Source organism: Scomber japonicus, chromosome 20 (assembly GCF_027409825.1).
Source record: "Scomber japonicus isolate fScoJap1 chromosome 20, fScoJap1.pri, whole genome shotgun sequence".
NCBI classification, from domain to species: Eukaryota; Metazoa; Chordata; class Actinopteri; order Scombriformes; family Scombridae; genus Scomber; species Scomber japonicus.
Window position 1 is genome coordinate 25,428,176 of NC_070597.1, and position 26,048 is coordinate 25,454,223.

Here is a 26,048-nt window from a genome sequence, read left to right on the forward strand (position 1 = left end):
GAACCAAACAATGGCCTTCAGAGGAAAATGTCTTGAGCAGGATTACATGATTTTTCTGGACACTTTTGTTGAGGATCTGTCCTTAAATGAAGGACACCCCACATTTCAACTTTTACAAACATAAAAAAGTCAACACAGACTAGAATTCACAGAGTCTATAACACACTTAACTAACATCCAAATATATATTAATAAAAGGGAAAACTCAAAGATATGAAGGGGTTGGGTCAGCCAAATTACACGATATCTCTCTCTGAGGAATTTCATTTGGTGCTTGATGAAAAATTACATTTAAAAAAATCAACACCAACAGTGTCCTGGTGTCCATAGGAACTATTTCTTAGGTAGTTCCAATGATTATCCAGAGTAATGGGTACCAATTCTTTAAACATCTGTTGCTGTTTAATTTGTTCTAGCTATATCATTGATTTTGGCCATTTGTTTTTGATGTGGTTGATTAATTCACAGGCAATAAAACCAAAACAATGAGCTACATGTAGTCATTTGATCATTTTTTAAAAACATAAAATGTATTGATCTCCGCAGCAGTAATTTCAGACAGGTGTCTCAGAACCTGGGCAAATACATCCTAAATTAAATTGTAAATTGTTAAACTATATTGAAAGCTAGATGCCACCAAAGACAAATATTTTTATAATGAGGGTGAAATAACCCTTTAACTGATGCCATTCTGTATTAGATAGAATTGCAGTCTGAAATTGTGTTTACAGACAACTAAAAAAACAGACACCTCAACTGGTATAGTCATTTGAGAGGAAATTAAACAAGGAAGCTCTGAGTAAAAAACTACACTTTGACCCCCTAACATTACTTTATGGGTGTTGAACTTTTATCTTCCTATCACAGACCCTATGCTGTTAAGCTGCTGGTATCACACCCAGAGCAGCGATTTATAGCACAATAAACTCATGTTTCTCGGCAACATGTGGTTGCCAAGACACTCAGCGAAGAACTCCACAGTCTCTCTAGTATCTACCTTCCTCCAATGGCGTCTCTTGATGGTGTTCCTGGTAATCATCATCACGGCCCAGAACTGGGTGAAAGACTGCTTCAGACGCTTGTAGTACTTCCTAGGGGGCAAGAGGGGGCAGTCACACATAAATATACACTGCTCCACAAATGTACATCACTCACTAACCTTATGTCTATGAAATGTTAAATGTTTAAGGCAACTAATGCACAATACCTTCACGACAGACAGATAGACTGATAGATAGATAGATAGATAGATAGATAGATAGATAGATAGATAGATAGATAGATAGATAGTTAGATAGACAGATAGATAGATAGATAGATAGATAGATAGATAGATAGATACATAGATACATAGATAGATAGATAGATAGATAGATAGATAGATAGATAGTTAGATAGACAGATAGATAGATAGATAGATAGATAGATAGATAGATGACTATCTATTGGTGTTACCATTGTAAAGACTCAATAATAATGATGATAATAAACTTAATTTATTATAGAACTTTTACAAAGTGCTTCACCAACAAGAACAAATATAAGAAAGCAGTAAAACAATCACTTACAAAATCAGTCAATGAATGAAATAACGCATAAAACAGTTAAAAGTAATGATTTAAAATATGGATAAAAGTAAAATAAGTAACACATAAAACCAATGACCAAAAGCCATACTGTAGAATTAAGTTTTGAGTGATGATTTAAAACAAGACAGTGAGTTCTCTAGTCTAAGTTCTTCTGGTAAGCTGTTCCAAATGGTTGGAGCCCTGACAGGTGAAGACAAAGGCCAGCTAACAGGACCTTATCAAAGGATCTCAAGCCACGTGCATGTGAATAATGATTTAGAAGCTCAGCCAGGTAACTTGTTGCTATACCATGCAGGGTCTTAAAGATCAAAAGTAACATTTTAAAATCAATTTCTAAAACAAACAGGCAGGCAGCGAAGGGAAGATATGATCATGCTTTCATAATTTGGTTAAAAGTCTGGCAAGTCTGCATTTTAGAAATTGAAGCGGTGAAATCATTTTTTGGCCAAAGAATTCAAATGCTGCAATACAATAACACAGACGAGAAGTGATAAAAGCATGACTCACTCCTTGAAGATAATTTAGAGAAATAATCAAATTTTAAAAAAAGACGACTGAGCTAACCTTTTAACATGATACTGGAGAGTGAGGTTCTGATCTAAAATAACTAGGTTTTTAACAGTGGGTACTACATACTGAGCATAGAGAAAGCCAAGAGTAGGCAGAATGTGGCCATGAGTGAACTCAGGGCCTATATTAAGGATTTACATTTTGGAGGAGTTCAACTGAAGAACATTTTCTGGCATCCAATCCAGAAGGTACGGCTGAGTATCAGTGTAGCAATGAAATGAAATATCACACTGTTTGATAACATGGCCCAAAGAGGAAAGAAAAAATAGAATTGATCCTAGAATGGAGCCATGTGGCACCCCATACATAGAAAATGATTGAGGTAAAGCCATCAACAGACAGAAGTAATCTTGTGTTAGAAAAGCATGAGGAGAACCACTAGAGTGCAGTACCAGAGATACCAACCCATGTTCTCAACAATGTGTGTTTCAATAATAATGCACTGTGTCAATCCTGGTGCAAAAATTTAAGTAGAACCAGAAACATGAAGTGTATGTATCAGTGTACTTTGGCAAGCCACAGTGCATATACAACCAGATGCTTGTACTGTCTGGGAAACACAGTTGTCCATTACTGTAGAGATAATAGCAGGCAATAGTGAGTTCCATTATATCATATTGCAGGGTACACACACAATGGGCAAGGTTCTGTGCTGGTTTGTTTAAAATTTAAAATATTCAGGCCAGTTGAGTCATAATTATTCTCACTAAATCTACAGTTCTTCAGGCCAGTGTGTGTACTGATATTCCCTTAAATGAAAGAAGAGGACAGAAATAATAATAACCCCTCAACCCCAACCTCCAGGGGCTTGAATTATCAACGTGTGAAGATTCCATCCAGAACATTTCATCTCTCAGTGTGAGAAAGTATCCGAAACATGCCGTTTATTCAGAAAGCTGCTGCTCGAATCCTTATTAAGACCAGTGAAGAATGGTTGAGGGGCAAAATACATTTCTGATATACTTCTACATTATGAACTACGGATGATTAAGAGTAGATTAATCTATTACCAATCGGACATGATCAATCTGTATTTCCCACGCTCAACCTTTTTTCATTTAGAATTGAGAGCTAGTAGATAGTGAGCATGGATGTGTATATAGAAAAACTGTGGAGTTGCATGACTAAAACAGCATTTAAAATGTACTGCATTGTCCTGAATGCAAGACAGAAAAGAAAAGCAAGGAAAGAAAGGAGGAAAAGAAAGAAGGAAGAAAAGGGATACAAATGTTTTAGAAACAAAAGAATGAGAGACAGAAACTAACAGTCAGCACCAACCCCACTCCTTCCTACTGAAGACATAAACCTTCCTCTAAGTAGTTTGTAGTGCTCCCAATTTGTTTACACTCTCTCTAGATCCAGACGCAGATATAGTTCCTCAAAAGTTTCTTCCTCCAGTGGAAACCCCCTACTGGTCTTTTCATGGACCTTTGTTGAATTGTCAACCATATTTATGCAATGGGAAACCTCCTTCATTAAAGGATAAAAAGGGTGTTAGAACATAATAATGAAGTATTTTTGTAGTGATAGATCAGTCAGGCACTGTGTATGTTGGTCCGCACCTCTCAATGAAGAGGGAGTACTGAATCAGGATTCACAAGACAGCATTTTTTCTTGAAATTGAGAAAGGTGGGGTTAAATAATGAATTGTTCACAACATAGAAAGTTTCAATGGAGAAAGTATCATTTTATGGGTTGCTTGTGTTGCTAGGTTTTTAATGTATTCTTTCTTCCTTGCTTTTCTTCTCTCATGCCATGCCTCCTTCTGTTGCCATGCTTTCCTTCCTTTGTTTTTTTCTGTCTCTCAGACAATCTTCATGTTTACTCTGAGGTGATAGTTTGGAAAGCAATCTGGAGGTCTTGAATTATGACTACATCTTGTCTCCTGGATGCAGAGATTTTGCCTCAGCTTTTATCGACTCTTGTCTCTCGTCCCCCTCTGCTCTGTATCTGTACCTGGCCTGGTGTCCTCGGATGTGGCTCTGGATGACGATGGCTTTCTGTTTGAAGAATCTGAAGTTCCTCCTGCAGAGGAAGCCCCTGATGTTCCTCTGGATGGTGACAGCAGCCCAGGTCTGAGTGCTGCTCCACTTCTCCTCCAGCTGCTGGTACAGATGTTCTTTGAGGAACACCTAAAACAAACAAATACACATAGAATTACAAATACATTAAAAGCTTTACTTAATTGACAAATTAGCAGCATGAATAAGCAGTTTGGCACCTTGGTGAGTCCCAGCTGGTACTGTCCCTCTTCTGCACCGACCATGTTCACCAGAGCCAAAGTATGCTCTCTGTCCGTCACCTCGCTGGAGCGTTGGGGCAGCAACACACCATACCTGTCAAACAGAAACACAGGCTGCCTCCAAGCTCTCTAAATACAGACAATGTGAATAATGTCACTGATTTGTGGTGCTGGCATAAATCCAGCTCATGGACATCATGAAAAAGGAAATCCCAGTGGGACAAAAGGTCCACCAAGAGAATTCTATTTGACCAACAATGCGAACAGGAGGGAACATCATAAACCTGTCCAGAAGCCCCTTTCAAATACATGTCTGCTCTCACTACCCAGTGTTATCAATTTGTCACACACATTGATATGAAAACATATTTCTGTAGTCTTCAATTGAAAGAATTTTCTATTGGCCAAATGGGATGAAATCAAACACAGTTTCCCAACTAGTGTCTGGAAGGTTCCACCCATCCCACTATGGAGACAGAGCAACCACATACACTCAACGGTGAGCCAGATCAACCTACAAGATCCTTTAAGACCCCTTTTAGAGGTAAATCACACTTTATACCTCCAAAATACACAAATCCATCTTTAGATACATACTGTAGACTGGTGAGAAGGGATGTGTCTGTGAGACTATATAAAAACAAAGAATATAAAGTCTGGAACAATTCATATAAGGAACAATGTGATGAGCTAAAAGCATTAAAGGATGACAAAACCTTGGTGGTGCTAACAAACATCCGACATACAGTACCACTCAGGAATTGCTAAAGACAGCATGATCTGCCTACACGAAGTCAATGGTGAGCCTCTACCCTCCGCACTCTGTTAGCTTGGTGCTAGCATTACGTTTCCTGGCTAGAATTCTACTTTTACTGTATCATATGTTCCATATTTTTCCTAAATGATGCATTACAGTGATTGCAGTGACAGAAATTACAGCATTTGATTGAAATTTAGAAGCTCGCGAGTAATTCATGCCGTGTTTAATGAGCGACTCAACACAGCACTTTAACATCCAGACTATGGAGATCAGACAGAAACTATTTCTGTGTAATTTTTTCCCAAGGGCTGTGTCATTATCAATTTTGTAATAATGTTTTAAGACAGAATTTCCACATTCATCTGTCCACTGTGATTAACCCAAACATCTCTGCTTTCACTATCAGTGGAAATATCTTCTCTTCGTCTCTGACACCACAGTCATTTTCCCTTTTCATTCAAATTTCATCTCTCTATGATTTTGCATATAAACACTACAGAGATTATGGATAAGAAAAGTTTCCAGAAAGCTTTATTTGTGTGATATGTTTCCTTCTTTCTCCACCACTGGAGCTTCAGCTGAGGGTTTAGTGGCATTTGGTAAGACTGACCATCAAAGTCAACTCCTTTCTTAATTGGGATGGCTTTTTAAGGAGCAATCTGGTGTCAATCTACATTTTTCTTACTGTCAACAACTGCCATGAAAAGACCAAAACCAATGATAAGTTAGTCCATCTCTCAATACTTCATGACTTACTGTCCGTAACACTCAGCACCAAACCCGCTGGTTCCTACTGACATAAATCTTCCTCTAAGTAGTTTCTACTTGTGTGCTCCCAAATTGTTTACACTCTCTAGATCCAGACCCAGATATAGTTCCTCAAAAGTTTCTTCCTCCAGTGGAAACCGCTTACTGGTCTTTTCGTGGGACTGTTGTTGAATTGTCAACCATATTTATTTTTTTATTTGATGAACCCTCCACAGGAATGCACAATTGCAAGCAGAGTGGACGTTGAAGGTTTGGGGTTGGATTAAGCTTGAGTTTGCTACATTGGATCAACTCATGGATTGCTGAAGTTCAATACTTTGAATATCCTTCAAATATGTGGCCAGTGATTGAACAGATCAGCAGGTTTGTGAGAAGAAAAAGGGGACAACAATGGGAAACCTCCTTCATTACAGCATAAAAAGGGTGTTAGAACATAATAATGAAGTATTAGTATCAGTCAGACACTGTGTATATTGGTCCACACCTCTCAACGAAGAGAGAGTACTGAATCCTGATAGGGAAACCCTCTTTCCTGATGTGAATGGTCTCCAGCATCCCAGCATGCCTCAGCTGGGCTGACACATAGTCCACGTCAAAGATCCCAGGAAGCTGACAAAGAACAAGACTACATTATCAGCTATTGCTATGTTACTAGCTATGAATCACCTTAAGGATCTGGTGTTACCTTGACATAGTTTGGCTTCAGACAACGGATGAAAGTGGTTTTGCATCTGGGATTAAAGAAAAAACAGGGACACAGGTGACTCATCAGGAAACTGGTTTAACCTCAGACCTGCCTCCAACTCCAGGGAGTCTGAGCAGCATTCATTAGCAGTTTGAAGTGGTAGAACTGAAGAAATATCTTAAAAGAAACATCAGTTACCCAACAGAACGATTGGTATGCATGTGGTTGACGTGTATCTAAGTAACTGTGTAATGTTTCATCTCGTAAAGTCTGTTATAGAACTGCTCTCAGTGATGATTCACACCAAATGATGTGTTCCATGCCATTTACTAAACCCTCAATCTCCTCAAACCACAGCTGTTAGATTCTAAACACATGCAGTGAAATAACATCTTTTGCTGGTTAAATTAGGCAGTATTAATAACATAGATCACATAAGATAAAGAAAATAGTAATAAGAGTTAAGAAGCCGTCCTTCCTTATAAGGTTTTTCCATTGGCACTTTTGGCCACACTGAGTCAAACCATACTGCACTGATTTACATAACAAGCTTTAACATGCCAAGTTGTGCTGAGTATTAGAGATCCCTCAGCATTGGTAATGACAGCTGTGTGACAGCCAGTGTGGTCAGTGTGTTGGTACCTCTCCAGACGGGTGGTGAGTTCAGAAAGGGACTGTAGGAAATGTGAGGCAGCAGTAGAGGGCTGCTGGCGGAGGCCTTTCCCTCTCCAGCCCAGTTCTCTCTGCTGGATGTAACCGTCCTGAACCTTCCGGAACAACTCCGACACCATCTGACAAATGGGGTCATACAAAGGAAACATGTTTTTAATATGCTTGTTTCAGTGAGTTCATGTTTGTGCATGTGTTGATTCAAAAAGCTTCACTGATGTGAGTTTAACTAACTTATATTTATGTTTATATAAAATACTTCCAAAACGGATTATTTGTGTTCATTTTTAGAACACATTTAAACTTTCATAATTTTTTGTATGAATAGTTTATTATATATTATGGTGGGTAAGAGTACAGAAGTGCATTGCATTCGCTAAAGAAACAAGACATTTTTCATAATTATGAGAAAACAATTTATAATTAGGAGATCTGCATCTTGTAAACGATGAGATATGCATATATACAATTTTTTAAATGGGACTGTATTATACCCCTCATTACCATTGGCCAGGTCTCTCATGCAAAAGAGACAATATATCTTAAGAGACATTCCTGTAAATAAAGGTTAAATTAATTAAGAATGACAAGAAAATATGCTATAATTCTGAGGTCTGTATCTCATCATTTAATTACGATAAAAGAGGAGAGAATACAATTTATGTCTCATATTTATCATTTAAGACCTCATAGTTACAAGAAAAGTGCCATTATTATGAGACGTGTGTCTCTTAGATAATGAAAAAAGATGTCATAGTTAGAAGATCCTTATCCTGTTATTACAAGAAAATATTCTACAGTTAACAGACCTGATTCTAATTATTACGAGAAAACATAACTACAAGATGCTTGTCACATAATTATGGGATAATATGAAAATGCTAAGTCATAATTATAACATACAGAACTCAGTTTTTGTCTGTTTGGTGAATGCAGTGTATTTCCATATGAGAGAGCCCAACACAGCACAGCATAAGAAACCCATTCTAATGGTTCAAACACAAGAGAATATAGAGACACTAACACAACACAGTGGAGTTACACTGAATTTCCAGAGAACATTAAAAACTGATTAACATGCAACTTGCTTCTACTCTTGTCCATAATTTTGTAAAACGATCTTGTAGTTGGGTTTGTAAAAACACTCTGAATGGCATGTGTGATTATGTAATGTGGTTAATGGACATAATAACAGATATTATCAGCACCCTGTGTGTGCGTAGTTGGTTCACCTTTAAGCGACTCCTGGCAAAAAGCTCTACCACTTCTGTCCTGAACTGGTCATGATTTTTATTGAGGAAATTATGGACCTGGAAAAAGACGGTAATATTCTCTTTAAACACAGATATAAATATGTTGTACAGATACACTATATGTCAGTGTGATGTGCCTGATACCTGATAGGTGACAGCTCCAGCATAGTGATAGACAGTGAAGACTGGCAGTGGGTTCTTGGGCTTGGCATAGTAGGGGCTGTTCCCATGGTGGTAGTGGCACTTCTGGAGGAATGTGTGGTCAGTGGCCTGATGATCACACACAGAGGAATAGTGATGATTTCATTCATGTATTGGTCAGATGTAGAAGAACATGGAAACATTGTGTGGTAACAGAATTAATGTGAAAGCTCTGCTTGTAGCTTTGAGTGTTCACTCAAGAGTTGAGCAATTTATGAATTTTATTTCATATATAAATGTTACTTTCCAAAATAAATAGCCATGGCATACTGAAGTGTGATCACAATACCTGGCAAAGTAACAGGGCTCATCATCTAAACCGCACACATTTGGTTTTTCCAGTGCTTCCTGTGTTCTCTGTTGGATGTGTGTGTGTGTGTGTGTGTGTGTGTGTGTGTGTGCATGTGCACCTGGGGGAGGGAGGTCTGGTCATCAAGTATACGGAGGATCCCATGTGGCCTGGAGGACATCAACTCCAGACAGGAGTGAAAGTCCTTAAGTGGCATTGGGTACCACTGGATCTGTTCCGCACTGTATTCCTCCTGCAGGGCACGCACACACACACACACACACACACACACACACACACACACACACACACACACACACGCACACACACACATACACATATACAAACAAACACAGCTCCAGTACTCCATGCCAAGCATAACTGGGAGGAAATCCCCAAATGTCTTCCAGCTCAATATTTCTCTTTTTACCAATGCTGAGAAATAAAATATCTACATCACGCTGTAACTATTTCTTGACAGTCAACACTTTATCCATCCACCCAGCACACAGCCCTCGCAGAGGTTTCCAAATATGGTTGATCAGAACAGATTTTAATATGACTCTCTGCAGCAGCACCATGTCACCAAACACTGCAACCATAAGACGATAAGGTTCCAGGCAGCTGCACACAGTCACTATTATTCACCTAGAAATACAGCAGCTATTAACCATTACTTTAATAACTCTGTAATAAAATCTCCATTAAACAATCCATCAAGTCTGCAGCTGTAAATATTAATGAGGTAAGGTGATGGTAATAATTGGATCTTGGTCTGGATGCCCTACAGTCCTTTTCCAGAAGGTAAGTGATCAAGAAACCTATTTGTGAGGTCCTTCTGATAAAGATGCAAAATAGTGTCGTACTGGAAGAGATAAAGAACAAGAGAGATGTGTCACTATTTAGAAATCTGAGGCCAATCACAGTCAATTTGGGTGATTTCAGAACTGAGGAACTGCACTTCCAGGCATTTTGGCTATCTTGTTAGGATTTAGTCCATAGCTGCTGGTGTATGTTGTTGGAAAGGTCATGTCAGAAAGGTGGTGATTTTTGCTGTCACAATCAATTCAGCATCTTAAATTCTTGTTTTATTTGTGGAGGGTTTTATATTTAAGCAGGAGGCTGTGTGGAGCTGCCAGTTTTGTTTCTCCTGAAGAAGTGGAACATTTATATTGGTAGTGCAGTATTGTGGTTTCATTTCTAGGCTTGGTTGGTTTGTTATTTTGGCCAAGGCTTTGCCTGAAGTTGATTTTTAGTATCTATGACAACCTGAACAAACTGAATCCACATATTCTCCATGCAGTTTTATGTTACTCCTCTTGACCAGCTCTTTAAAAGGCCATTTTTTTTCAAGGTCCATTGATCTTCATGTATTGATCCTATATCCTGCACTGACCTGCTCCTGAGAGATCACCGCCTTGTTCACAAAGTGCTGCAGCTGCTCATTGGCAAAGTTGATACACAGCTGCTCAAAGCTGTTCACTCCCAGGTCCTGCAGAAGAAGACCCATTTAAATTCACAAACACATTCTCATCTAATTCTGGTTTTCAGATGTCACAGCAGGTTGAATACCAACCTCGAACCCGTATATGTCCACTATTCCCACAGTGCTGTCCATCTCTGTGGGACTCAGCCAGTCATTGATCTGCTCCAACAACCAGTCAAACAGCACTGAATACAAGGCTTTGGCAATGGCATCTCTACAAGTAGGAAGAAGGGAGGATAAGCTAAAACACAAACCTTTAAACAGACTGCACTGATTATACACATCAAGACTATGGCATTATTTTTGTGCCACAGTAGTGAGCACGCATAATTTTGGTTAAAGACAGTGTTAAGTGAATTCAGACATTTTCTTCTAAACACATTAAATAGGTCATAAATGTATTTCTAAAAATGTGTAAAAAGCATTTCAACCATTTAGATTTGAATTGTGAAGCTAGGCTTCACAAACTGTGTTTCCACATTTCTGTGTTCAGGATTTTGTGGGCAGGTCTGAAAATCACAGATGCGTTAGCATAAACCCACCTCTGCTGTTGTAGCGGTATAAATACATTTAGCACACACTACTACTACTACAGTCTACAGTTAGCCAATTAGCTGAGTTAGCCACCCAGCTAGCTGCCAAGCTACCAGCTGAGCTAGCCGCCAAGTTAGCAGCAGAAAGCTCTCAGACGTAGCGTCCATGTTTCTGGTAGAGGTGGTGACTTTGATTGACAGGTGACACTTGGTAGGGGGCGGGGTTTTAGCTAACTCGGCGGCACGCCCACAGCGTTTGGGAGCAGAGAAAGAGGCAGATTTTTACATAAGTTTGAAGCCTGATTTCATATATTTGGTGATTTTTGTAATCATTTAAATTTGGCAAATTTGGCACACTTTTCTGTGGTATGTCAAACTCATATTTATTACTTTACACAGACTTTAAACAGACTATTTCTGAATAGTCTATATCTATTTCTATAGGTAGGCAGGTATAGGACCAGCAAGCACTAGGATGTTTTTTTGTTTTTTTTTCACCAGGGCAGAGAGGTGGCAGGCACTATTGTCCTTTGTCTGTTTGCTTGCAGAGAATTGTAAAATAGATCAAAAGAAACATCATGCTTGCCTGGAAAATGAACGGTGCCTCAGTGACCATTTTATTCTATTTTATTTTATTTTCAAGTTAAGGCCGCTACACTCTTGCTACATCGCTTTCAAAATCCCTCGCTTGCCTCTAGAGGAAGCAGCCTCATTGGATACAAAACAGTCAATCAGGCTGCTTCCTCCCCTCCCTGTGATTGGCTGGTTTTGTGGTTCATTTAGGCTACATACACTGTGCAGAGTTGAGCATTCACAGGACAAATTTTAATTTTTTCCAAGATTAATATTTTCAGTTCAAAATATAAAGTGTGTTTGCGAGAGTCCCACTGTGGCTCAGATAAGTGTCGCTGCGTGCTCATTATTGTTGCTATTGCTCACTTATTCTTCAATATTTGTCATGGTTTCTTTTCTTTTCTTTTTGTTTTGTTAGAAATATACAATTTAAAAAACATAAATTCATTCATACTGATTATGTTTTTCTGTCTTTCAGGATTTACACAGCTCAGTCTGTCACACCTTTATTAAATCACATTACAACTGGTGTGCTTAATTGGAGTGAAAAAAACCTTTGAGCTCATGAAACAGAACCTAAAACTTTATAAAACGGTTATTGTCTGTATCATTGGGGGAAATGATGATGATACTCCTGTCCTCCTCCTCTTACCTGGATTCTATGGCACTTTCCACAGACAGGGGGCAGTAGATCCTGTCGTAGGTTGTCTCCTGCGTACAAGAACGTTTATCATGTGTGGATACGAATGATCACATATAAATGGAAGCTTGAGAGAATACTCACTGTGACTCTGTGTGTGATGACGGTCTGCAGCGCTTCAGAGGAAATCTGCAGCAATGAACCGACCCTCTTGGCCTCTGCCTCGCTGAAGATACGAGCCACTTCAAACGACTCACTCTGAAACAACAACAACACTGACTGACGTTTGATACTAATGTCCGGCATGTCCGACTTTCACTCTCTCTCACACACACACCTCATAGGAGCTGAAGCAGATGTTGCCGAGCTGCAGGATGGAGGACAGGATGGCCCAGACGGTGGAGATCTGGTCTGCATGGAGACCGATGATCTCGAAGCACTGAACTAAAAGCTGGAAGTCCTGTTTGTCCTGCTTCCCCTTCAACTCACAGGCACCACCCTACAGGAGGAAAAAAAAGTGAGTGAAAAGGAAGGGAAAAGCAGAGAAGGAAATTGTTCTGATTTCAGTGATGTGTGACGTACTTGGTTTAGGTAGTAATAGGTCTCAGCTCCCTGCAGGTAGAGCTCCTGTTTGTCCCAGTCGTTCATACCTGCAAGCAGCTCATAGAACACATGGTAATTTCTCTCTTCATTGGCCTACAGAGGAAATGAGACAAAAGCTAGTGAGAACAGCTGGGTTCGTGACTTCAGATTAATTACCATCTATTTAGAGCACAGGCTATTTAAAAGAGAAAAAACCTCATGAAACACACAGCCATGTTCAAATTTGTGGGACTCACACTATTCCTCTGTGTGGGTGTGTTAAAATCCATGCCAGTAGAATAATGTGAAGAAATTAAGATTAAAGGTAACCAAAGGATTAAAAGTAAGACCGTAGAAGAAGAAGTAAGTATTACATTGTCACTCACAGTGGACAGTTTTGTTTAAAAAAAAAGTTGTTGTCTGGTAACCTCACTTCTTTCAGATTTTTTTCTTTTCATTTTCAAACTCCAAAATCAGCACTGACTCAAGTGACATCACTTGAGGCAATATATCAGATTTCACACAGCTCCTTCTGAGAGACACAAAAGGCTTTATGCTACTTTTTCACATATGCAAAACTCTCTAACATCTGGCAACACACACTTCATGCACAATGGTGCTTTGAGTCATGTTAGGTCATGCTTTCCATGGTCGCCATCTGAGTTTAGTTTGTTAGCATGCTAGCATTTGCCAATCAGCACTAAATCCAAAGTAAAGCTGACGCTGATGGGAATGTTACTAGTTTTAATTGCACAAATTCATTTGATGATGCTAGATGAAAGTCATGGAACATTAAAGTTATTACAATTTGTCATGTAACAACTTCACTAAAATTTTTGATGATTAGACACATGATTAATTTGGGGGCTACGAATCAAGTATGGACACTGTCAATTAAATAATTAAATTAAAGTTCAATATTGTTTTTTTTCAACTGTCTTGGCAATCCTTTCAATAGTTGTAAAGACAAGTCACTGCAAACCAAAAAATATAATCTTGATGGTGGTGCAAAGTCATTTAGAATCATCCTCTGGAGATCATGAGTGACAAAAAATGATTTACCTATCCATGTAAAAGAGATATTTCATTGTATGGTCGAAATTTGGACCTGCTGGTAGAGCTAGATGAAAAGTCAGGGGACCACCAGCATCCATAGGATTCATTCTCTGAGGATCTTGAATATCTGTACCAACATTTAAATCTTCAAAGCCACTCAGCTTCTGGCTAAAAAAGACTGAGAAGTCATCTGATCAGTTTTATAGATGGAGGTAGCTCTGTTAAGTTGAGAAAGCTAAGCATCCAAATCATTCATTCTCCAAGAAGCCAAGCAATTAAGAAGAGGAACTATCAGACATTTTATTAGAACAATAACTGATCACACAACAAACTGATTGCCTGAACCTGACAATGATGATGAAAATATAATGTCTATTTTGAGCACACAGCACACCCCACTCGTTCTCACCTGAAAGACAACCCTGGACTTCTCAAGGAGGTATTTGGACATTGAAGTCCCTACAACAACCCCACTGTCAACCAAGATGAGACACAGTCAACAAATGCAGTTTGTAACCAAGTTGTAACCAATCACGTCTGGGGTGGCAACAACATAGCAGAAGGTGAAATATCTATGTTTTAGGACTCACTGGAGGATGTGGATGTGGAGGTACTTGCCAAAGCGGCTGGAGTTGTTGTTGAGGATGGTTTTGGCATTCCCAAAGCTCTCGAGGATAGGAAAGACCTCCATGGGCTGGTGGAGGAAGAGGAAGTCAATCAAAAACAAAAAAGGGTGGAGGACTGAAAGGTTAACACCCTAATTCTTTACAATCCTTTGTCATTTAAAACTTAACGTAACTGATAAAACCTTACATTAAAACTGGAAATTTGGCCACTTGGGGGCAACAGAACAAGCTGTAACCACAACACTGACCTCACAAACAGCAGATACAAAACAGGGACATAAAACCCAAAATCAGTAGCGAAAGGCTCTGTACAGCTGAGTGGAACTGTGGGTATGTCACTACAAGTGACTCCTTGACATTACACATAGTCATATCACCAACTGGTAATATAACAATACTGATTTAAGCAGCTTTAATAAAGATATTCCTTTGTGTTATTCACAGTGCATTACCTGTCGGAGATTGTCGTTTCTGCCCTGATACATGGAGCTGAGGTAATGAACTATTAGCTTCGTTGCTTCAGTCTTTCCTGAACCGCTCTGGCCACTACACAGGAAATATGAATTGTCTGAATGACAGCTTTCTGGTGGACTCAGTTATACACAATGACAAAATATTAATATGAATTAAAAGTTTTAGGGGTTCTTGTTTAAATGCCATGTCCTCAGCACATACGGCACCATACAATATGTTACAATATGGCAAAGTCGTTATAAGTTGAGTGACAGATCAGTCTACCGACTATCTTTGTCTATTATAAGGTATTTTTCTTACTGTCAACACATCTCATGAATAGACCCAAACCAACAATAAGATAGTCTGACCTCCATACTCTGCCTGTGGCACTTATCATCAAGACATTAGTTCCTACTTCCTTCCTGAACAAATAAATCTTTGAAATGGCTTCATGATTACATAGTTTCATTTTTAAAGGCTGAGTAATCTCCTAAAACAGCTGGCCATGGTAGATTTTAGAAAATGTTACCCAAACAGGAAGTCAACAATGGAGCTCTATGGCACAGGATATCAAGCTTGGGATACATACACTTGTTAGTAGGATCAGTTCATTGTTGAATTGGGTCTCTTCATGGTATTGGTTTTTAGAAAGGAAAATATATAGTAGGATATCACTAGTATGTTTCTGTGGAGATAATAAAAGCTGGAAAAGGGGCTTTGGTGAAATCCTAAGAATCTGCATAAACAGGAACAATACAACTCTGAATTGGTCCAAACTCCACAGAATTGATAATTACATAGGTGAAATTGGTGTTCTTGTACCTTATGATGATGCATTGCTCCTGAGTGGAGTCCTGAGAGTGGCTGAAGGCAGCATCGGCTAAGGCATACACATGACTGAAGCAGAATATGATGGGTGAGACACCTTATACGACATTCAGGCTGTACTGAAAGAGTAAGCAGATTATTGAAGAGCAGTTTGAGGAAGAGTTTGCTCACGGTGGGTTTCTATGTTGCTCTTTGCCCTGGTATTTCTGTCTGAGCTCTTCTGTGTAGATATTAAGAGGCTGGAAGGGGTTAATGGACAGTAGCATATTTCCAATGTAAGTCTAGGAAGACAGAAAATGACAGGTATTCAGTAAGTATGTAAACAGAAATAAGTCATTTAACTTTAGAAATAAACAAGATAAAACCTCACTTAGCAAGGATGGTAAACAACATTTGAGCTATAGTGCACTATTGGATGCTTGTTTGCTTATCATGCAGCATGCCAGGAGATTTTTAACAAAAAATATAAGATTTAGAGTCGACTTACAAGCTTTTTCAAGAGCTTCCAACTGCATCTCCTCAGTTAGTGGAATTTGCTCTTTGGTTCAGTTTAAAGACCTTGTAAAGTGAATTCAGACATTTTCTTCTAAACACATTAAATAGGTTGTGGTATCGCAGCTTATCATTGTTTATTGTTGTATGTTTCACTCCTTATTTGCAGGATATATTAGATATCTAGTGCTGTAGTACCTGAGAGTCCAGCAGAGGGCGTGTTGAATATAATGTAGAGTTCAAGGTCTATGTCAATTAGGGAGAAGACATGCAGGAGTCATGTAGAAATTACAGAGTTCATTATTGTACGCTGCACGGGGTTCATTAAAGAAAATGAACGTTGGTCTAAAGAGTGGACATTTGATTCTTTTAGTGAAGATGCAACATAGGTCATAAATGTATTTCTAAAAAAGGTGTAAAAAACATTTCAACCATTTAGATTTTAGTTGTGGAGCTAGGCTTCACAAACTGTGTTTCAAGATTTCTGTGTTCAGGTTTTTGCTGCTGTAGAGGTATAAATACATTCAGCACATACTACTACCATTACGGCCCACAGTTAGCCAGTTAGCTGAGCTAGCAGCTGAGTTAGCAGCAGAAAGCTCTTAGACGTAGCGTCCATGTTTCTGATAGAGGTGGTGACTCAGCGCACTTGGCGGGCATGCCCACAGCGTTTGGGAGCTGAGAAAGAGGCTGATTTTTACACAACTTTGAAGCCTAATTTCATATATTTGGCAATTTAATCATTCAAATTTGGCAGGGTGGTTAACAACACACTTTTCTGTGGTATGTCAAACTCAGAACACATATTTATTCTTACTTTACACAGACTTTAAGCAAATTCAATCCTCTAAGGGAGAGCTCCAGAAAACCTCTGGATAAAGATAGTGTGATGCAATTGAAAGCTCTGTAAAAGTGGTAATAGTTAAGTGATGAACTTGGGTCCATTTACTGATGGACTAAAAGTCCAGCTCAGCAAACTCTATCCACTAAAGAAGACAGCAGCTGAAACCCTGTATAATCCTAAATTAGTTAGTTTTTTCAAATAATTTAGCATTGTACTTTCATAACGTTGGGCAACTCAGGAGAGAAAGATTTAAAACTAACAAGAACGATCAGGAATGATTAAGCTGCCTGCCTAGTCAAGGCATAAATCTTGCAAACTTTTTGTTAAGAAATCTTTAGTCTCAAAGCCCAATCTGAAATAACCCTGATGACATCAACATGACATCACATGTTATTTTTCCAGACTTTACCTTCTCCAGAGCAACACAAGACAGTTTTTACAGTTTAAATAGTACCAACAATTTCTTTGTTCTGCCTTGTTTCAATATCCTACCAAGAACTTTAAAATGCTTCAGTGTATTCTAAGCATTGAATCATATACAGTATAATAAAAAAAGACTTGTATATATGAAAAGATGAGAATAGTAATGAAACTTACATAAATACAGTCACGCTGAAACCTCTTCTTTAGATTCAAAAGCACAGAGCTCTCACACACCTCTCTAAGAACAATGGACAAACAGTTTGAAAGTGTGCATAATTATACTGAAGGTACAATATGTGTGTATGTGTGCGTGTATAAACTCACTCCAGTTGAGATAGATCCTCCACTTCATCCACCTCTACAGGTCTTTTACTGCCATGCATCACCACCTGAAAGAGCCAAAGAGAAAGACATGAGCAGATACTGTATGAGGGCACAAGCCCACATCCGAGGATCACTTCATTTAAAGGCTGAGCTCAGTGAGTACCCTGGACTTCACACAGCTCTGTCTTGGTGTCCTTGCCTTCTCTTCATAACCATCTTCTAGGCCAGCCAACACTAAATAGAATTTGCTTTCCAAACAAGCATCAGAGCCTTTTATGGTTTACGATGTGTTTTGTTTCTCCACTTCCCTGCTACCTATGGTCCACTACATCACCCACTCCATAACCTTTCCACAGCAGGTAACTAATCCACTTGCGGCCGTGGAGCAGTGTGATAGCTGATATTCTGCAATCTCATAGCAGCATGCTGCGGTGTGTTGTATGCTCTATTGTATCAGCACAGACTGGGAAATAAATAAACCAGCAGCAGGTCTTTTATGTCCTATTATCTTGTGTACGCACTGGCTATAAGGGATGAAGTAGAACTGACATGTTGACGCTGCAACCCTTAGACATCAGACAACCATAGATTCACTTCTCTCAACTGGAGGTAACATTTTTGGCATGAATATGGTTCATAGGGAAATGCAATTTGACAGTAACATGAGAAATTAGTACAGTAATGAATGCTGGGGCTCAGTAGTACTAGAATGTTGCAGTAACATGGAGGATAGTCAAGTTGTGAGGTCTTTTCTTTGCTTGGGACAGGGCCCAATGATGGAGATGTGTCACACAGTCTGGGCATTTGTCCAACACTTTGGGCAGGGCATCAAGACAACTGCACACTCATTTGCGATGACATTTGATATGAATATTTAACGGTCTTCACGTGGCGAAGCCTTAACCTTTCACCTAGAACCATCATCAGCTCAATCTCCCCATACCAAACATTTTGGTCTACTTTTTATCCTTGACAAGGGGCACAGTCTGATCTTCTTTATCAAAATGTTTAAAAACAGTCACCTTACCCATATGCATCAATATAATGATAGGCTCCATTGTGCCAGGTGTGGGTAATCATCCTATCCACCCAGGATGATACACAAATCAAAACAATGAACAATTTAAGAAATATACGATGAAAACCGCTTCGGGATGCCCTGGGACGAGCTGGACGAAGTGGCTCGGGAAGTCTGGGCTTCCCTGCTTAAGCTGCTACCCCCGCGACCCGACCCTGGATAAGCGGCAGAAGGCAGAAGACAGACGGACGGACGGACGGACGACGAAAACCATGGGAACAGTAATGTCAAACGGTCATAATAATCAATCAAATAGATGTTGAGACATTTCATTTAAAACAACCTTATGTTGGCATTAGAAGAAAAGTCAGAGGATCACCAAAGTCAGTAGAATACATCATCTGGGTATCATATTCATCTGAAGGTCTGTACCAAACTGTTTGCCAACCCAAGTGATAGACCGAAGGACTGACTGACCAACAGACCAAGATTGTGTTACTGCCATTGTCTCTCTGTCCCACTTCCAGCTTACGTCACCAGCCACTAGCCTACCAAACAGCATATAAACATTACATATTTATAAAACTAAAAGGAAAAATGAAACAGTGCACCTAAAGGATTGACTGATTAATAGAGTTATTGAATTTATGTCAAATTTCCCTTGCACACAACACATATAAAACACAAACTGCCATTTAGTGTTCTCAGCACACAACAAAATGGCAGAAAGATACATTTCCATTTTGGGAACTTTTTTCTAGAGCCACCCTGTGGCTAGTATTGTCAGAATATTGTAAACAAACATTTCAATGAAATTTGCTATGAAAATTAATGGAACCCAGTTAAGGAATCATACTGAATTAGATCTTAGCTTGGCACATAAGATATTCGTCAAGCTATGTTGCTAGCTAGTCACCACTAATATCTTGACAAATGGTACACTAGCTATTTGTGGTCAATAAAAATAATCTGAGTGTCAAATGCATGTAGAATAAGTGAGCACAAAAAATGTGCCATGTTCAATCTGACAGACCTGAGGGCAGCTGGATTGTAAGTGTTCATCAGGTTGTACATTATGGAGTTTAATGAACATTGCTGAGTGTAACTACCTGTGTGCTGGCTAGTCGACTCTCCAGCATCTCCTGGGTGGGGTCCTCTGATTCCCAGAGACCCCTGCCATTGTGGGCTGGAACAGTCTTGGCCTGATCCTCATCATTATAGACCGTCCACTTGGTTAGCTTCTCCACCGTCTGATGAGGCAGCAGGTTCTCAGCACGCAGCCAGTCCTGAACCCCGCACAGAAAAATAGATGATTTACCATAAAGGAATCACTGAATCACTACATAACTCAATGTTTCACACAACTTGTAAGTTAATGAAATGTGATTCATACTAGTATTCATACAAATATTTCTACCAGTCTCAATCAAAAATAACAGATTCACCAAAAATGTAACACATACTTGAGGGTTTCCACTCATCCTTGGGTTCCCAGCCCAGTGCACCTCTGGTTGGGCGTTAGTATATATGGCCCCCTCACCCATCAGCTGGGCCACTTCCCTGTCGGCCTCTTCTTCATACACAGACCGTACACCTGGCGGCACAGTACTTGCCTCTCCATTTGAAAGGGGCTGAGTGCTGGACCTGGGTATTCCAGCTACAGCCTCTCCCTCTGGGTCTGGCCCCTTGGCCCGAGTGGGTGTGGCACCCATCACTCCCCCTGACAAGGACATCTTAGTCAGATTGATCTTGGAAGGGCCCAGTTTCCCTTTTGCAGCCTGTAGCACATTGACTCCATTTTTATTGTTTAAGGCTGGTTTCCTGTTTGTATCCTCAGTGTTGGAGGATCCTTCCGGTGCTGCAGTACCAACACTGGGCCCAGGGCTCCTCTCTTCCACATCTCCACCTGATGTGATCCCTCCTAGCAAAGGTTTCTTGATGGACTTCAGGAGGCTGAGATCTGGTTTGACAGGAAGCACGAGCCTGGCACCTGGCTTTGGGGGTTTTGGTTCTGAGGTAGCATGCTCTCCTGGTGATTCAGTGGTGCTTGATGGTGTGGAAGGTCCAGGAGCAGCCTGGGGCTCCTGGATTGTCTTAGCCTTGCCCAGTTTGTTCATCCTGGGGAGTACCACAGCATATTTAGCCTCTACCTCTTTTTCCCCAGCTGGTGCTGCCTCTCCCCCTCCGTCCCTAGTTTTCTCTTTAGCCATTTTGACCTCAGAAGAGGTTTTTGTTGTCCTACCACCCAGGCCAGTCTTACTGGTGACTGTCATGGCCATCCGATGTTTGAGAAAGTTGCCCTTGGATTTTCTAGGGCCTTTTTTCTGTTTTATGGCCCGAAGGGAGAGCCAGCGGGAGACCCCGATAGCTTTAGTCCAAGCAGATACCTTTTTCCTGAGGTTTAACCCTCTTGGCATTTTCTTTTGAATCCAACCAGACACTCTGCGAAGAGTAGTCACACCTTTTCTTCGCGCTATCAGACGTTCTTTTGCTTTGCTGGACCCCACATCAACAGCTTCACTTTCTGATGTTTCCTCGTCAGGCTTTACTAATGTCTTATTTGCTTTGTGCCGTAGAGAGGCCATCTTGACCTTTCCCAAGAGCAAACTCTGGGGCCGCCCCTTGATGACACTTCCAGCCTCCTGCTGGCCCTCTTTTGCTGCTTCAGGATCCAGAATGGTTTTGAGGTCCTTACCTTTGGCTTTGAGAAGCATCACTTTGTTTTGGCCTTTGATGGCTTTAGTCAGTGTGGGTTCTTCCTCCTCTTCTTCATCATCTGGATCTTCTTCCACTGAAGCATCGGTCTCATTGATATTTTTTTTGTTGGTTGACTGAGGCAGATGGCTCTTGTCTTTTGGTGCTTGAATCTCCTCTGTTGCAGAGTTGGTTTTCTCCTCTTTCTGTTGCTTCTTTTTGTTCTTTTTCTCTTCCTTGGCTTTTTGTTTGGCTTCCTTTTCTAACCTCTGTTTTTCTGCTTTGGCCCTCTGTTTCTCTGCCTTCTCAGCCTGCTTATCTGCCTTTGTCTTTTTAAACATCTTGTATTTCGGTTCTTGCGTAGGCTTTGGGGGTTGTGGTGTCTGCCTGTGTCGTCTGCAGGCTCTATTAGTTCTTGGCTTATTAGGCGTGTCCTCCTGGGTTATCTCTTTGTCTTCATCCCCATCACTGATGACTGCCTCAGATACTTCAACTTCCTTCTGTTTTTCCACTTCTTCTTCACTGGACGTGATGGCTTCCACTTCAGAGTCACTACTGGATTTGGCTTCTTCTGCAAGTTCTTTGTCTGGCTTCTCGTCTACTGTCTGCTCAGTATCTCCTGGAGTATCAGATACCTCAGCCTCCTCCTTACCGCTCTCCTCACTCCCCTGCGTCTCAGTTGGCTCTTCGCTACTGCCCCGCTCCTCCTCCTTCTCATCATTACTAGTTTCCTCCTCTGTCGCCTCCACTGAGCTTCCTGTATCGCTCTCTGATTCCTCCTCCTCACTTTCTGTCACTTTGTCACTTCTCTTGTTTTCAGGCTTGGTGGGGTACTTCTTGTGGATCCTCCCTTGTTTTGTTGTGGGTTCCTTTGGGGGTTTGGGTTTGGTGGTCTTGTTTATGCCCACTTTACTTTTATTGTCTTTCTCAGGTTGAGGTTGTGATCTACCATTTGCTGTTTTCCCATTTCTTAATCTGATCCCTGTCTGTTTCTGTGGTGGCTTCTGTTCTGTACCTCTCTTTTTTCCTTTCTCTGCTTTGCTCCTTCTATCGCTCTTTACATCCCCTGCATTTTCGTCTTCCAGATTATGTACATTCCCTCTACCTTTTTGTTTCCCATTAGGCACTTTAGAGGGAGGCAGTGATGCCTTGGAACCACTTCGCCTGACATTTTTCTGGTTTCCCTTTTTTACCTCCTCTTCTTTCTTGGTGGGATTTGCTTTACTTTGGGACTTGACGGGTGGCATGGCTATCGATTCTTTAGTGTTGAAATAACCTGCAGAATAAGATAACCATAGACCTTATTTTTTCACTTGACATTATATTGATGAATAAAATGGAAAGACGTCATTACAGATTACAGATTATAGTAGTTTGACATAGGAACATTCATATTTGTCAATGACACACTTTAAAAGATAAGTTAGCCACTCAATAAAATGAACAAACATGGGAAGTAGGTTGAGTAACACGTCTGTCAAAGTCAGTGAAACCAGGTCCTTGGCTCAATCCATCAGCATTTAGACCAGGTTTCACGGGTTAAGTCCCTGATCCTTGTTCTCGGGATAAAGACACCCAGGTCAGACCTAGTTCATCTCCAACTGACCTATTTTTTAGCTAACAGTCAATGTTAGGATAGAGATGCTGTAATACATCTCTATCAAGTCAAACGTGACAATAAATCAGTTTAGTGAAAGGAAACCAAAGCATACTGGAGCAAAATTCATGCAAAGGGCTGACAATAGTTTAACAGTTCTTCAAATGTTAAATGAAATGAATCCTTTGTCCTCGGTAACAGCAAACCATAGCTTTTATCTACAGGTTAAATCTAAACAGCAGTGCAAGGCTATCTTTAGATCAGCCTAAATGTAGTTGTATAGCATGTGCGCCCTGGGGGGAAAGCAGTGAGAGCTCATTTCAGTGTAATATAGCTTACCAGGCTTCTCAGGTGAAACTCAGGCATGGCTGGGGGGCTGCAAAGTGCTCCAGTTTGTCCTCAAGAGCCAGTGTCACCGATACAATGATGTACTCATGCTTAGGAGAACTGAGGGGCAGTTACACACCAATATCCCACCCACTTACATTATACAGCAGGGCACACAGCCACATATGCAACACACACCCAACAAAGGTTTGCATGTGGTTTATGCATACATAATGCCCCCATCAATAAAGGTGAGCTGGCGTGCACTGACACGCACACACAAACACAAAGTGGCTTTTTGAATAATTGAGGTCTATCTGGCAGGTCAGCTCTGCTGCCTTTCATATGGCCAGCTGGTGAATGCTTGGGAGGAAAGGTGAGAGGTGCTGCTCGGAGTGATCGACAAAAGGTGCTGATGGAGGAGAGAGGGAGACGATAGAGACAAAGGGTTCATTAGCTGGCTTTTTCCTGCGGGAGAGGGAGATTCCGTCAGTGTACGATGGAATGCTGGAGTGGCCTCATTTCTAAATTGTTAACACCCCGGTGCAGGACTTAAGTACCTGGACAGTGAAACTTTTTTCTTTTTTTGACTCGTTGGCCAGCTCAGCACTTTGGTCTAGAAGGAAATATCTCAACATTTGGGAAGGATTGGCAAGAAATTTGGGTTAGGGTTAAGGTTATTCATTCATGATGTACTTTCCTTTAGTGACATCACGAGGTTCACATGGGTGGTTTGTGTTATATCGGTATCAGTACTGTTATACTGTTATGACTTATATCAATAGTTCAGCTATATATACAGTATCAGCAGGAAGCAAGTACTGTTGCTAATCTATATCAACAGTACCACGGTCCTTTTCATACAATCTTCCAGATGGCTGCTTATCTTGGACAGGTTTCACTTCCCTGTAAGCACTGATTTGATGATATCCAGGTCAAAAGAAAGACGTTACAACATTAAAATCAGGCTAAATTTGTGTTTTTTAAAGAGTTCTACATTAAATAGAATGATTTATCTGTTGTTGAAACAGCATATCAGTGACTATAATTCAATACATAGTTAAGATCTGCTATTAAATTAGCCATTAAAATACTGATAAAACAAGTTACATGCATATTTTAATAATGTTCTTTTGGCCTGGTTTGAACCCTCTCACTTGCTTTTCATCAAATCAGTACTGAGCAGTGTTTGTGGATGACGTCCTTGCTGACAGCAGCAGCACCATGAATGTCTGCTCACATCCAAGTGAATAAATCAAACCTCCAACATGACAAAAATACAGCCAAAGTAACCAAGCTGCTTCTTTTATCAGGCCAAACACTTTATCTCTCTGGAGCAGAAACGAATCTGTCTGCAGTACCTGTTGACATAAAAGTCTCCAACAAAAAAAAAAAGAAACAAGAACTCATTAAACATTAAAGTTCAGTCTTGACCTGGGAAATAGCAGTTTGACTTAACAATCCTACTGTATCTCAGGGTCTGCAGACTGGCTTTACCAGAGCTTTTATCTCTACAACATGCTCTTCAGCAGCAGAGGGAGCTTAACTTTTTTATTTTAGTATTTATTATTTATTACAAAAGACACTACAGGTAGACAGGAGATGACTGGGGAGAAATGGGGATATACAACAGATGTCTGTGTGCTCTGGATGACATCTTAAAATCTACTGAACCTACATGTAATAAGATTCCTCTCTACTAAAGGAACCCCTACCTGCTGGTGAAGACTATAAGATATGACTAAAAGCTTGGGAAAGAGCTAGTAGGTGGATCTTGAGTTGGGATTCTTTGAGCAAACGCTGTCACAGTTTCATTCATTTCCTTTAATAATCAGCTGAACTATTACAGCTCTTTTCTTTAATAATCATGACTGACTGTGCTGCAGGGATGGAATCTGCCCTTCTCAGACTTAGCTCCATTATTAAATGATTGAGCTGTGACCTAAATATGAAAATGGTAGCTAGTCTCCAGAACACATTAAGATTGATAAGAAAGGCCTGGGCATCCAGCCACCATTTCCTGGCTCATTTAAAGGTGCAGTGCATAGAATTGAGTATTATGTAGCAGAACAAATTTAACAGTGTATGTTTTAATCCGTGTATAATCCCTTAAAACTAAGAATCATTGTGTTTTTGTTACCTTAGAAGGAGCATAGGGAGTGGGTCCACGCCATGGGTGCATGCCATGTTTCTATGGTAGCCCAGAACAGACAAACCAAACACTGGCTTTAGAGAGGAGCTTTCATGTCTTTCGGAAGTTTCGCAGCTACCGTTTGGATCTCCAACGTGCTTGGAAGGGTAAGAGATAAACTTTGGTTCAATCTGCAACCTCACCACTAGATGCCACTAAATATTACACACTGGTCCTTCTACATATTCAGGTTGCAAATGACTGACTCATCCTGCAGGGTTATCTTCTAACAGAGCTGCTGCTGCTGTTAGGCAGATCCTTAGAGAGCTCAGGTTGCAGCAAAACCGCTGTGGCTCGAGGCAATTAGTGAACAAAGCACTTGCTCTATAATG

General features: G+C 40.3%; 1 protein-coding gene across 1 annotated transcript in view; it reads right to left on the bottom strand.

Moving 5' to 3' along the window:
* The window catches only part of myo15b (myosin XVB), a 50,430-nt gene extending 27,582 nt beyond the window's left edge, over positions 1-22,848 (bottom strand). Inside the window, exons 1-25 of the mRNA XM_053341132.1 lie at positions 21,819-22,848; positions 20,371-21,698; positions 20,017-20,193; positions 17,890-17,954; positions 17,740-17,803; positions 15,978-16,087; positions 15,801-15,875; positions 14,975-15,068; positions 14,487-14,590; positions 14,306-14,369; positions 12,841-12,954; positions 12,596-12,757; positions 12,403-12,516; positions 12,271-12,329; positions 10,603-10,726; positions 10,423-10,518; positions 9,148-9,279; positions 8,681-8,806; positions 8,516-8,593; positions 7,257-7,405; positions 6,615-6,660; positions 6,414-6,538; positions 4,381-4,495; positions 4,116-4,291; positions 998-1,091 (exon numbers count right to left, since the gene is read on the bottom strand). Of these exons, the coding sequence (XP_053197107.1) occupies positions 998-1,091; positions 4,116-4,291; positions 4,381-4,495; positions 6,414-6,538; positions 6,615-6,660; positions 7,257-7,405; positions 8,516-8,593; positions 8,681-8,806; positions 9,148-9,279; positions 10,423-10,518; positions 10,603-10,726; positions 12,271-12,329; positions 12,403-12,516; positions 12,596-12,757; positions 12,841-12,954; positions 14,306-14,369; positions 14,487-14,590; positions 14,975-15,068; positions 15,801-15,875; positions 15,978-16,087; positions 17,740-17,803; positions 17,890-17,954; positions 20,017-20,193; positions 20,371-21,698; positions 21,819-22,848 (4,821 nt within the window). The remainder of the gene's footprint in view (positions 1-997; positions 1,092-4,115; positions 4,292-4,380; positions 4,496-6,413; positions 6,539-6,614; positions 6,661-7,256; positions 7,406-8,515; positions 8,594-8,680; positions 8,807-9,147; positions 9,280-10,422; positions 10,519-10,602; positions 10,727-12,270; positions 12,330-12,402; positions 12,517-12,595; positions 12,758-12,840; positions 12,955-14,305; positions 14,370-14,486; positions 14,591-14,974; positions 15,069-15,800; positions 15,876-15,977; positions 16,088-17,739; positions 17,804-17,889; positions 17,955-20,016; positions 20,194-20,370; positions 21,699-21,818) is intronic.
* Between the last annotated feature and the right edge of the window lie 3,200 nt (positions 22,849-26,048).